Source organism: Geospiza fortis, unplaced genomic scaffold (genome assembly GCF_000277835.1).
Source record: "Geospiza fortis unplaced genomic scaffold, GeoFor_1.0 scaffold181, whole genome shotgun sequence".
In the NCBI taxonomy this organism is placed as follows: Eukaryota; Metazoa; Chordata; class Aves; order Passeriformes; family Thraupidae; genus Geospiza; species Geospiza fortis.
The window spans coordinates 1,738,736-1,753,180 of NW_005054412.1; the positions used below are offsets into that span (position 1 = coordinate 1,738,736).

The 14,445-nt window shown below is 37.2% G+C and overlaps 1 protein-coding gene across 6 annotated transcripts in view; it reads right to left on the minus strand.

The window, feature by feature from the left end:
• Positions 1 to 3,293: 3,293 nt before the first annotated feature.
• The window catches only part of PDS5B (PDS5 cohesin associated factor B), an 82,046-nt gene continuing 70,894 nt past the window's right edge, over positions 3,294 to 14,445 (minus strand). For 2 of the 6 annotated variants that reach the window (XM_031061415.1, XM_005426363.2), the window contains 5 exons: positions 14,207 to 14,312; positions 10,427 to 10,869; positions 10,234 to 10,335; positions 7,248 to 7,389; positions 3,294 to 6,422 (listed from right to left, as the gene is read on the minus strand). In XM_031061415.1, coding sequence (XP_030917275.1) covers positions 6,387 to 6,422; positions 7,248 to 7,389; positions 10,234 to 10,335; positions 10,427 to 10,869; positions 14,207 to 14,312 — 829 coding nt within the window. In that variant the 3' untranslated portion in view covers positions 3,294 to 6,386. Of the gene's footprint in view, positions 6,423 to 7,247; positions 7,390 to 9,415; positions 9,417 to 10,233; positions 10,336 to 10,426; positions 10,870 to 14,206; positions 14,313 to 14,445 lie in introns of those variants that run through there. The other 4 variants (XM_005426364.2, XM_031061416.1, XM_031061414.1 and 1 more) reach the window with 4 other exon arrangements.

The following is a 14,445-nucleotide window of genomic DNA, read 5'->3' on the forward strand; positions in this document are numbered from 1 at the left end:
ATGCAGCACAACAGCTGCATTTAGAAACAAAGATTATCTCGAGCTGGAAAGAAACCATAAGGATCATCAGCTCAAACTCCCTGCTTCTCACAGGACTACCTAAAAATAAGCTTAATGACCAAGAATGTCACCCATACACTCCTGAACTCTGTCGGGCTTGTTGCTGTGACTGCTTTCCTGAGGAGGCCATTCAGTGACCAAGTATCCACTCAGCAAAGAGCCCGTGTCACAAACAGAAAGATTCAGAAACCTGCCGAGCTGGGGCTCACTGAAGGGAATGAAAAGCAGCAGTGACTGGGCATAGGACTCACGCTGTCCTGTAGAAGAGGACATCCATACGTGAAGGAAGGGGAGAATCATCCCAGGCTGCTAACAAAGTACTGATATTAGTAAGGAAGAGCAGATAGTCAGGGTTTCACAAAATGCTGCTGAGAAAAAAGGTCACATTGAAAGATTAAATGTGAGGCGCTGTTGGATACATCATTCCAATGCTTAAACGCTGCTATCTGCAATGTGGACCTGTGCAGGCTGCTGCTATTAGGCAGCTTTGAAAGCTCTTGTTTCCCAATGGCTTATACCTTGACCTCTTCTGCCCCAGTTTTAGTTTAGCACACAAATGAATGCTGCCCTACTTCCTACCTATGGAGGTTAGAATCCTCTTTTGCCAAACGATTCCAAATTCCTTATTAATGACATTTGCCCTCAGCAGTAGCCATTGCCCTCTTTCCACAAACACTCCTGGTATTAGTCTCAATTCTATGCATGTTCTTACACATTTTCCTCCAAATCAGAGAAAGCAACATAGCTTCAGTTCTCCTCTCTTAAATAAATAATGATAATAGCATGATCACCAACTTAGTTTTCCCCATCTCAGCTTTCATCTTGAGTAGAACACTCCTATCATAGATCATCTCGTATCAAAAGACTGCACTCCTACCTCATTTATGTGCTGATTCCCTACTCTGTACTGATCTCTCCAGCACTTTTCAAATCAATAATCCCCAATACCCCACTTATTACTTAACCACACACTTGGCTCCACTGCTGTTTTTTCATCACCAAAACCATAGAGATTATAGCAGAAGATAATTAAACCATCATTTATTAATATTTTGAAATGGTCATTGAAGGATGAGAGTAAATGCCTTTTGGGGAAAACACAAAGGCAGTTTCTACTGCCTTTCAGTGTCTTGCAGGTCAAAGACTCCAGAAAAATGGCGATGCACATCACGCTCATGTAACATGTTACTGCATCTATAGGTATGGCTATAAAAAATACCCAACAAAAGCCAACCCCCAAAAACCTCTTTGCTTAAAATGAACACCTTATTATTTTATTAAACAAGGATTAAAAACTCTTCTTCAAAATATCTTTAGTTTACAAGAACTTGATTTTGCTAAATAGAAATATACTACAAAGAACACAGGAACCTGCAAGTTTAAAGTATATCTACCAAAAAAGCCAGCTGTTACAAACCAGACTATTTCAAGGTGCTGTGATCAAGAAGAAAGCTGTTTTACATTATCAGCTTGTCTTCCCAACATAGTAAAGAAAAAGCTTTTTAGGATACACTGTAACAGCAACTGAAGTTACCACTATTGATATTGCTACTAAGTTCTCATGTTCTCTTACACTGCATGTCATAACTTGTGCAATTGTCTTCTACCTATAGAAAAATAATGAAAAACAATACTGGCACAGTATTACAGAATATATGATCTGAAGCCATCAGCTCACTGAATCTGTTCAGAACCACTAACAAATCTGTGACCTGAAATTTCTTTTTTAATAACAAAATTACTTCCAAGTAAGCAGGGACAGTGTTCAGCACCACTGCTTTGATTTGCAAAATACTGCATTTCTTTGTGTCTACATATGTGAGGTAGGATACAAGTATGGGAAACACAGCTAGCCAAATCAAACACCTTATGTTATCCATCCTTCAAAGAACCTGTAATTCCAACACACTGCATCATTACTGATATACCTATTTGCAGGGGTAGAAATCTGTATTTAGAGGCTTTCTTTCTTCTTACGTCGATATGATGCTGCTGTTTCAAAAAGAATATACAATATAGATCTTCATTACAGAAATGAAAGTGCTACTAAAAACCACATCATGACTGTACTGAGGTACTAAAAAAATGCAAGCATGAAATGTTTTCCTACTGTACACACTGTACAAGACCATGTTTATCCTGCCCACACAAATACAGAGGCACTTGGGGGCCACTGAAGAGACTGGATCTTTTAGACAGCAGAATCTGATGAATTTTAAAGCAAATTGGGTGGAAGTTTTTTGTCTGTATTTCTTTACCAATTGCCAACATTCAGCTTCTTACTTTTCCATGATCAAAAAAATAGCAGAAGCTGTATTGTACGCAATGAGGGCATCCTGAGGATGTGGGGCAAACCTACTGACACGTCAGGAAGTTTGCTTGTCTGTGGAAAAGAAATCATTTCAGCCAGTTTTAGGATATTACACCTAAGTTAGTAAACATCTTTTGTAAAGGTAACATCCAACAAAGATGCAAAGACTGGAATGGCAACCTGTGAGCGCAACAGGAAAAAAGAATGCATGCAGATTCTTCTACTCCTCCTGATGGATGACTGGTCTTGGTCAAGTGAATTTTATCATTTTGGTCATTACATAACCATCAGAGCAGCAGTATGGCCATCTAGAACTCATCTTAGTCATGTGTGTTTGCAGACATGAGGCCTTGATCAAAACACAGTGGCATACCTGAATGTGTCTCTTTAAAAAAGTATTCGTAAAATATGTACTGCGCCTGCTTGGATGAGGCAGAGATGTACCCATCTCTACATATATTTATATCTATATTCTAATATATATATTCAAACACAGGCAAGTCTGTAAAATTATTCCATCCACAAACTCAGAATTTTGCTTATTGCTGGTGTCCTGTTTTAAGATCTTCGTATCCTCTGTGTGCACAACTGTGAGAATATTCAAACAACATTCTTGATTTGTACTTGTATTTGCACAGGATGACTGCATTTAAGAATTAACTCCACAGACTGACAGGGATAAGTATGAATGATAAGTAAACTTGCAGGATCCAAAACCTACTGTGTGTATTCACAAAAGCAGACTTGGATAATCTGTCAAAACCTACACACGCAAAAAAATAGCAGCAAAACTGCACACACCCCTCTCATGTTTGGTGGTGCCTTTTCTAGAGTATCAGATGACAAATGCTATGCCAGAATAATGTATTTAGGATTCAAGACTTAAGTTTTTTGCAAGTTACTCACAAACTGAGCATATTCATTTTTGGTGAAAATGTCTTTAATATTAGTATATTTTTGTAAACTAATATTTTTGTTCACAGAGATCCAAATGTCAAAACAGCAAGTGTCAAAATATTTGAAAAGGGTTCAATTTTGCTAGAAAATAAAGTCAATTGGCAGAGTCAAGTATAGTTAATACAGAATCCTGATTATCTGAGGTGAAACAAGTATAGTCACATTAGAACCTTCAAACACTTTCATGTTTCCTTCCTATTAGTGGGTCAGCTAGCCCTAAATATTCATTATCTCAGTCTGTGACAGGTAAAAAACCACCATGCTTCTGGAATCAGTGAATTATTTTTAAACACTAGTATAAAGATTAAAATCCCTGTTTGGATTTTGCACATGAACTACAGATCACTGAAAGTTTCCTGTTGCACTGCAGCAAAAAAAGGAAATGTAACAAAATATTTATTTGCTGCAACATACAGCAAGATACTTTGGTAATCTCACAAAAATGTCATACTGGAACTTGTTACAGTGAGTTCAATTTGATCTTTTAATGTAATACAGTACATTTTTATAAACTTAACATTATCATTGCAGAAGAGCATGCTAACTGAATGTTAGCAATTTATCTTTTATACATAATTATAATCTACTGTAGCTATGTACGCAGATCTCAAAATGTTAGTACATAAAATATTCATTTTCTTTATATGAGATGAGAATGAACTTAGAAGAGGTTTGAATACAAGAATGACATATTTGCTGTGCCTATTTCTCAAGAAATAATGATTTACACATTATTACCCAAGAAATCAACATTTAAATTGCAAAATTATAGTTTAAATTTACAATAAACATTATGATCAGTAATGGTGCATCAATATTCCATGAAGTTTAACCTAACCATGTTTATGCACATAAAGCCTCAAGAGTCTGCAGCGGTTTCAGCATTACTTTTTCATATTTTTGTATAAAATTGACTTAAAGGTACATCTTCCATAAATGTTTTCAGTGCAATTCTGTCAAAGAGGAAAATACAAAGCTAGCTTTCAATAATTTTATACCATAAAAAACCCTCAACAACTTGCATTTGCACTGCTGAAGCATAAGTAAGCCAGTTCCGTTGTGCCAACTATTTCAAAGTCAATTCAAATCAACCATAACTGCCTTTCTAGTCAGCATTTCCCCCGTATCTATAGGTATAAATGTTGAAAAGCTGAACACTGGAAGAGGGGAAAAATTAAGATGAGGCAGAATAATCTAATTGTTTATAATATTTTTTCCTAGTGGTACCAAAAAAATGAATAATGAAAGAATTCTAAGGGTTGCTTGTTTTATTAGTGATTTTACAGTTTGGAAATCGGTGAATTTCTGGTTTAGTATTATCCTTTCCTATAATCTTTACAGGCAACCTTGCAACAATAACTTATTTATTGATGGATTATGTGAAAATGCTCCATTATTCAATGAAATAAAATTTTCTAAGGTTAGAAATTTATTTTTCATGTGTTGTCAACTGTGGGGAACCAGAGGGAGAACAGCACCTGAAATTATGATGTGTGCTTGGCTAAGCAGAGTATAGTAACTGATATATTTTGGTTCAAAGACAGTTTGTAAACTGTTAAACTGTATACAGGATACTGCTCTATGTATTTTGTTTCTTTTGTTGTTTTTTTTTTTTTTTTACAGATTATAACAAAAAAAAAAAACCAAAAAAAAAACCCCCCCCAAAAAAAACCCCACAAAAAAACCAAAAAAACCCCCAAAAACATAAACCAACCTCTCTCTATTGTAGCAAAATAAAAATGGAGCTTCATTCAAATCTTGAATACCTTGACCGTAATAACTGACAGCTGGTTATTCAACAAAAAACTTAGCTCTTCATACCAAAAAAATTTGGCTCAAAAAACAAAAACAAAACAGAAAGGTACAATAAACTCTCAATAAAAGGATCTCTCATGAGGCAACCTACCATATACTACTGCTAGATACGAGTTTCAAAAAAAACATTACATCCCATTTTCAGCACATTTTTCATAAACATGCAACTTCACTATAAAATACAAAACACTTGGCTCTCAAGAACAGCTTTATAAAGACACACTGCATCAATAAAATTTCTCTTTGTGATTAACTTTACATTGTAATAAGAACTGTATTTTCACTAATGTTTATATATCAGATTTCATATTATAATGTAGTAATAATTTGCTCTTTGTGAACATCATGTTCAGAAGGAAATATCTATACACATTAACATACTAGACTATTAAAAACTCAGTTACAGAATTTTATTGATACAGTAGATTAATAAAAACTGATAGGGGATGATAAAATGGGTAGGGTATTCAGTACATTATTTAATAACACACTTTTAAAATTAAAGTATTTTAAATCCTTTTTTGAATTTTCAATGCCACTACAAGTCCAGAAAAGTCTGGCATCAATACTGAGGTGTAAAACAAAACTTCTTTCAAAATCTGCATCTCTTGCATTATTCTATCCAATATTGTTCAACTGTAAAAGAAAGTAATTTAGCACCTCTGATGATAGGTAGGTGCCTGAAGGTAAACACTAGGTTATATTCATGAAGGAAACAAAGACTGTTTTTTCTTCTTCTTCTTCTCCTTGACAAATAGTGGCAAAAGAATGTGGCACTATTTGTTCAACTGACTTGTTTTTCACAGTTAAATGTCAACAAGAGTACAAATACGAACACTGACAGATATTGCTTGAGATCAATTTTCAACTCTGTTCTTTTTTTAAATCAATCGATCCAATAAACAGTGGGGTACTGTCAGTTTAAAGCCGCAGATAAAAGCTATACAAGCACTTTATAAGTCAGAAACATTAAAAAAAGAACTATTTACAGTTTTCTTCTTTAGTTCATATGTCTACAAAGCCAGCGCACATTACACTTCACAAAAATCCACAGTTAATGATATCAACATGTGTGTGGCTAAAGCTTGTGACCTAGGGACTGCAAATGCAGGGGCAGTAAAATAGGTTTTGTCTTCTCTTCAGCAACCCCATTTGTGCACTAACAGCTTCATTCAGTCTCAAGCTTTATATTAAAAGCATTCTTCAAAGCTTTCACCTGGAAGGCTGGTAACTACATGCTCACTCATCGTCTTTCCCTTTTGGAAGTTCTGCGACGGACCTATTTGGAGAAAAGATATTTTAAACGTTTTTTACAGAAAAATTTTGAAAAATTCAAGAACAAATACATTTTATAATGGAAAAAATGCTCAGGCTCACTCAATAATGTTTGAGTATCCATATGCAGTGTCATCCATTACTCATTTTGTCACAAGTACAAGTCTCAGTCAATGATCAACTTCATTTACTGAGCCTGCATCCTTAATGGAATTCACAACAATGCCGTTTCCTTTCTCAGGGTTTTCATACCCTCAGATGCTCCAACCATCAGATTTATCCAAAAGTGTGAAGGCATTCTCAGTTTTAGTGTGACTACTAACATTGTCAATGTATTTGTATGAAATAAAGATAAAAGTGAACTCATTTTAACATATGCTGGTAAGAGGAAGAGATCAGTTTAGGATTCTGTTCCAAAACTCCACGCTTATTTTCCAGTACTATTCATTCTGTGTGTCTGTTTTGTATAAAGAAGCTTTATTCATTATTAAAATCTAGATGAGAAGAATTGCAGGAGTTACCTGGAAAATAATTCCCATTAGATGTTACACAATTCTGGCATACAGATAGGAAAGGCTACACAGGACAGAAACTTCAAGATACTTGATAAAAAATTATATTTTCTAAGAAATGCAGCTTCTCTAGGGACACTACAGTGCAGCTCCACTACACAACAGTGGCAGATGAAAACCACCCCATTCATTTTAAAGGAGGATGGTTAAGTTCTAAAAACAAGAAGTCAGTCTAAGAAGAGAGGCTATTGTCTGATCATCAATACACAGAGAACCCCACGAAGACTCACAAAGAAAAGCTCAGGCATTTCTCTTACATTGATTGTGGAAACTTCCTCTTCTTCCATTACTTCTTCCTGGGGAATATCATCACTGACAGGTGAACCACTCTGAAACACATCCATCTCTTCACTGGACTCATTCTCTTTACTGGCTGCTTGTTTGGAACGCCCTGCACGGCTACAATGAGAAGAAAAATAAAGATTAGCTTCACAGCACCCGTACATATGCAGTATGTATGTATAATCTGTATAACAGCGCAAACACAAAACCAGCAGCCTTACCATTTCATGTTATATAATGCTGCTGTCTTCTACACCTGTCTAGTTCATCCATGCACAGAACTGAAGTGAAACTAGGAGGTTGGACAACATCATTTGAAAACAAAATTGTTCCATAATAGAGGCCCAGGAGCACAAAGTTGAACAATTTTGCCTCTACAGACGTGGCAGATTTTTCTCTTCAGTGCCATGACACAGGCCAAAATAGGTTGACACAACACTAACCAGTGGATAGGAAAAGCCAAACAGCCAGAGACTGAATATTGTTTGTTAGTTTTCTCTCTATTCAATTTCATGAACAGATGTACACTACTTCTCCAAGACTTCTTACACAACAAATCTGAATAACTGCATCTATGTTTCTTCAGACCTAGAAGAACCCATATTGCTACCCATGAAATTAACACCTAAAATGCAAATCCTCCAAGCTATCTTAGGGCTAACCAGTGTAACAATACCTTAATCAGGATAATCAAGAACAATCAGTCAACAATATCTTAAATTGTCTATGTTGGTTATGGGATTTGTGCCACAAGCAGAAAGCACCCATTTGCTTAAAATGAGAATTAGCCAATACTCCTTGCCTTTAAAAAAAAGTCAACTATAAATGTATCCAAAACTCCACAGTTGCACCCACAATGCAGTAGAACAATTCAGAATCAAATCGCTGAATCATCCCATTTACTGCAGGCGCAGCCCTGGTGCACCCAAAGTTGGTGACGTTTTGGCTGAAATGAAACCAGAAACTCAGTTCCAGGCACACAACAGACAGACTTCAATCTCCAGTGGGGGCACAGATCCAAAACAACCATACTCTGATGCCATCACATCATGAAAGTGGTAGGAATTTTCAATCCTGAGAACCACTAAAATTCAGACAAAATAAAATCTCTCAATTACATAGCAATTAAAGTATTTCCAAACCAACCAACTTGCCATCCCTTAACACAAATTAGCCCAACTCAAGTCCTCCAAGACTGGTAGAAGCAACAGAATTGAAAAGGAAGCAGACACAAAAATAAGTCTGTTCACGTGTGCCAAGTGGTAACCCAATTTGCTATCAGAAATAGGTTATACACTACCACCCACAGGATACATTATCACCTCATACATAAAATCCCAAATTCTTATGCCAAATCCACTCCCAAGGAGCACAGAAAGCTTTAAGCATTTGGTATAAATATATTTATCTTGCAGAACACAATGCTGGCTCAGTCTATCAACTTCCTTCCGTGAAAACTGATGTAGATGAGGGAGAAAGGTTTGACTACAATGCACTTTGAAGACTGAGAAATGGCTACTGTCTCACCTTTTTCTTGCAGATTTGGAAAAAGAACAGTCAAAATATGGGTGGTCTGATAAAACAAACAAACACAACCCACTTTTTATTTTTTAAATGAAATCTAGAATAGATCCAACAACTTTGAACCCTGACAGCTGACAGGAACAATGTACATACACGTGAATGAGAGCTATGCTTGTTACTGATTGTGGGTAGTGATATAGTTTACTGTCAGCTTAAAATGGAGTAAATAAACATACCAACTTCACAGAGAAGAGTTATGCCTTTTACTAAATATTGAAATGTTTGACAAACGCCACATAGCACATCATCCAACAATAACTTGTTGGTTTGTCTTCCCTGCATGGCAGTAGCAGTTTCCAGCTCTTGTTCTACTGCACGTGTAGTAGCGACTTCTGGAGTAAGCAGCCAGTGTTGGTCCTGTGTTTCTGGTTACAGAGTAAAGGAGAAGCACAGGTCTGACCTGAGGCAGGGAAACTGGAAAGGTCAGGATGTGTTGCATGCAATATGCCAGATCATGTGATCCAGAGTGAGCCCAGAATTTGAAATGTGGGTACAAGCTTGTTCAGGCAAGGTTCTCCTGTAGGGAAGATCCCTGGTATAAGACAAGTCAGTACACTACACTGCCAGAGGAAGAGCAATGTGATGCTAAGCCCATAAGCCAGAAAGACAACAGAGACATACAACAGCGTCAGACAGTAGATGTCCCCAAGTAGTGTCCCGAGGAATTTATATCAGGTTTTAGAAAAGTAAATATTCTCCATGAGCTGCAGTTTGAGACAAGTGGTCAAATAACCCCTTGTGCACCTCTACTTACATATTATTATCTGTATATGTACAGAAAAGTACAGATACCTGTATTTTCCTATAGCAGGCACAAAAAAATGAAGCTAGCCAATGACAAGTTTACCTTCATTTGGGAACTTAATGCACTTCAGAATTTTCAGAAGCTACTACCCCTCACTGATCACAACACATCTTTTCCGCATGAAAATTATTTAAGTGGATAGTAAGAAGGCCACAAATTAGAAAGTGAACATTAATTTAAGGAGAATCAGAATAAACTTAATTCTCCACAATTCTGTTTCACCAAAGTAACAATTTGATTCTTCCCTGCTATCTGAAACAAACAAGGCCACTTTCCTCTCCCTTAAGTCCTAATAATGCCCTATCTTCAAGGCCTCTGTATGCTTTGACTTTTCTCCTGAAAAAGCAAAGCTACACACATGCTACCTGAGCACATTAAAATTACTTACAGCCTCCTGCTCTGTTGTGAGATGCCCTAGGAGAAGCAGCTAAGGAAAACATTTTAGAAATAACAATAGCAATTTATTCTCTTAACTGTCAACTACAGCATTCTGAAGTATTTTCAGTAAAGGTTTGCTTGGGGGCACAGAGGCATTACTTAATTTTCACTAAACACAGATTTAGAGGACTTACACTTTTTTTTGCTGTGCTGGTGGTGTTTGTGATGACCTTCCTCGTCTTTTCTGTGGCGTAGACTGTGCTGATTCAACTGTACTAGTTTCAGATGGTTCTGCTCTGTTTTGAGGAAGACCCAAATTGCAAAGCATCAAATTATAACTAATGTCCAAAGACAAAAAACACACAGCTTATAAGAAGATGGACTTACCTCTGCTGTGTTCTTTTTGACGTCCTATTTTGCCTGCCTTTTGGTTTTTGTTCAATGTTTTCAGTTTGCCTTTCTTCCTCCTCCTCCTCCTCTTCCACTGCAGCTGCTGGTGGTTGTTTTTTTTTGCTCCTTTTTGATGCCTTTGCCACTGGTTCTTCCTTTGGTGTTGCCCCATTATTTGTTCTGGTAGGGCGTCCTCTTCTCCCTTTCTTTGGTGGACTATTCTGTTCATCTTCACTTTCTATCACATCTTCTTTTAGCCTTTTTTCCTCTTGCCATTGTGTTTCATCAGCTTCTGATACAACTGCAGGTCTCTTCCTTCCCCGTTGACTACCTCTAAGCTTCTGCTCTTGACCCACTTTATTCAGGTCATCTATGCTTAGCTTTTCTTCTGAATCTGTGATAGTGGCTTTCTTCCTTCCTCTAGGCTTCTCCATCTCTGACTGAAAAGGCAAGATTGCACCATTAAATTAAAAAATTAAGCTGCCATATTAAACAGTCACATGTAGAAGCTTCCTCCAACAAGACAGAGTCTTCAAATTACACAAGTTGTCTCAGATTGTTTACCATATTCATTTCAAAAACATTTGCAAAAATATAAACACACACCTACATATAAAATACCCGACAATGGGGAAAGATTATTTGAAAGGTGAGTAGTTAAAACCCTGAAGTGTGTAAGGCCTTCCTCATTTGTAGTCTCTGTTGTGTCCAACACAGTAGGACAGAACATCCATAACCGCATTTCTATCTAACAGGAAAACAGAAAGAGAAGATGGGAATTGCCAGCTTGTGCCTTCAGCTCTTGTTGTGAGCTGCAGGGTGCTTATGCCTGGCTCCTGTGCTGGCACTGGCAAGGCACTAGTACAGTGGGCAAACTGACTTTACAACCGTAGAAGGAAGCACAGGAATTAGTGTTAGCTGCCAAATCACTATTGTCAGAGCTGTACCAACATTTGCTCTGAGCAATAAACAACCCACCCAAGCCTTAAAATAAACAGTTTGGGTCAGAAGGGGCCTCTGAAGATCATCTCATTCCAACCTGCCATCTCAACCATCCTGCCGTGGGCAGGGACCCCTTTACTAGACCAGGTTGTTCAAAGCCCCATCCAACCTGGCCCTGAACATTTCCAATGATGGGCCATCCACAACTCATCTGGGCAACCTGTTCCAATGTCCCACCACCCTCACTGTAAACAATCCCTTTCTTATGTCCAATCTAAACCTCACCTCTTTCAGTTTAAGACTTGTCTTTGTCCCATTACTACAGGACAAGTCAAAAGTATTTCTCCATCTTTCTTACATGCCCCTGTCATATTGGAAGGTCACAATAAGGTCTTCCCAGAGCCTTCTCTGCTTCAAGCTGAACAATCCCAAGTCTCCCAGCCTTTCCTCTTAGCAGAGGTGTTCCAGCCCTCTGATCATTCTTGTGGCATTTCTCTGGACCTGCTCTAACAGCTCCATGTCTGTCTTCCAATGGGGACCTAGAGCTGGACACAGCACTCCAGATGAGGGTCCCACGAGACATCAAGAATCCCCTCCTTGCCCCCACTGGCCACTCTCCTTTTGATCAGCCCAGGACATGGTTGGCTTTCTGGGCTGTGAGCACACGTGGCTGGCTCATGTCTCATTTCTCATACACAAGTGACCCTGAGAGTCCTTCTCTGCAGGGCTGCTCTCAATCCCTTCATCCCTCAGCCCGTATGGATACTGTGAATTGCCTGAAGCCAGGTGCAGGACCTTACACTTGGAGCTCTTGAACCTCCTGATGTTCCCCTGGGCCCAATCCTCAAACCTGTCAAGGTTCCACTGGATGGCAGCCCTTCCCTCTACATATCAACAAAGGTAGAACGCCTTCTGAATCATAAGGTTTGAAAATATATTAATAGAAACTATTCTTTTTTCTCTCCACGCTCTAGTTCTCTAAAGAGCACAGTAAAGAGCCATAAACAGTGATTTCAATAATCAGCTACTATATTGCCCCAACCAACCCTCAGAAAAATAAAAGCAGAAAACATTACCTATCCACCATTTCATGGGTGACTTTTTCATTTCACATAATGAAATTATCCAAAAGTCCAAATATTTACACTATTTCTGTTTCATACCAATGTTTGTTTCATAGTAACACTACTGTATTTCAACACATTTATTAGTATTTGCCACATTGAAATTTCATCTACATAATCAGAGATACATCATTTAAAACCTAAATGAAGATTTTTTTCCCTGTACATCTGCCTTGTCACATAAGATACAGGTCGGCTTACATATTCATTCATGTCTCCATTTTAACCAAAAACTTCTTTCAAGAAAAGCAGGAAGAAAATCTAGGAAGAATATGAGGGTAAAAAGGAAAAAAAATAACCCTAGAAGAAAATAAGAAAAATGTTTGAACAATGATGACATCTCCTGTCAGCTAATTTCTTCAGTGACATTCTCATTATTCCCCACTTTATTTGCTTTTGCAGATGCACATCTATCACTGCAACTCCTCTGAGCCAGTAAGTAACTGCTGCCAATTTTCAAAGTAAAGTTTGTCCCTGGGGCTAAACAGTGTCTCACAGCCTTAGAACTAAGGTGTTAATCTGTTAATCTAAGGTGTTAATCTAGACAAATATCCTGAAGAGCAATACCTTTAGAACATCGACCTTCTGCTACCCAATGAAAATCCTGCTTCTCAGGTAATCCTTGCTCTAATCTGCTCCCCATCTCCAAAAACCCAAAAATTAGTTCTGAATCCATGATCTTGAGCAACTCACTTACAGATTTGAAGTGGAATGATGCTCTCAAAAGTATCCAAGACACTGACCTATATTTGCTTTATCACTGAGCTTTCTCAATAGTTACCAGATCAAACTAATGCTTCTAAACATGGACTGCATGCAGGAGCTGTCTGGACTCTCAGACTTTAGGGTTTACAGAAGGTTTTGGGGTTTTTTTTGACAAGAGATTCCAGATTTTTCTTATTTAGTTATAAACTGATTTGCTTTTCCCATAGTATATGATAGTTATGTATACTTCAAGACAAACAAAAGTACAGGAATTTTTACTTAACAGTAGCTTATGTCCCAAGCAACCCAGAAAAATGCACCAGAATGACATAATGAGAGAGAAGAGAAATGTCAGAGACAGTAAAAAGAAATAAAGCAGCAGTGACATCAGATACAGGACATCTTTAATGCAGCCTAGAAAATCCAATTCTAGCAAATCTGATCTTATTACTTTCTCATGCATATCCCAAATACTACAAAATTTACAGACTGTCAACTGCTATTAAGGCACAAAGAAGTGAAACTTACTAGTGGTAAGGGAAATTCTTATTATTTTATTTGACCTGCTTTTAGAATTACAATACAATTATAATTTTCTTCAGTGGTTTATTTTCCTGTACTCTGATACCGGTATAAATACTGCTTAAGGTAATACTTAGCCTGCTTACAACTTCTTTTACATATTAAAGTACTACATCTGAGTGAGATGTTTTACATCCTCATTAGGAACCTTTCTTATTAATGAAAAATATATATATATATATATAAAGACAAAGCTTCTGTAAGCTCAGGGACATGATTTCATGGTGGACTTTACTCTTCTGAGTTAACGGCTGGACTTGATGACCTTTAAAGGTCTTTTGCAACCTATATGATTCTATGAGAAACAGAACTTTTTTTCATATCCAACTCTAAACACATTTTCCAGTAGTTTAAAATATAAGCTCAGTTTCAACATATTTTTTTAATTATCTCAAATATCAACACATTAATCTTAACAGCTCACCCTTACAAGATCAGAGTCGTCCCTTTTGTCAGTTTTCTTTCCTGGTAAGGGTGAAGCCAGTGTGAATTCTTCATTTTCACTGTGGTCCATTTCAGTACTGTCAAGCCTAGGATGAATAAACATGTATTTCCCTTATTATTATAATACATTGGCCAATCATTAAAAAAAAAAAAAAACAATTTTCATTTTAAAAGATCTATTAATAAACCAAGAACAATTTGGCAGAAGGAACCTTTTGC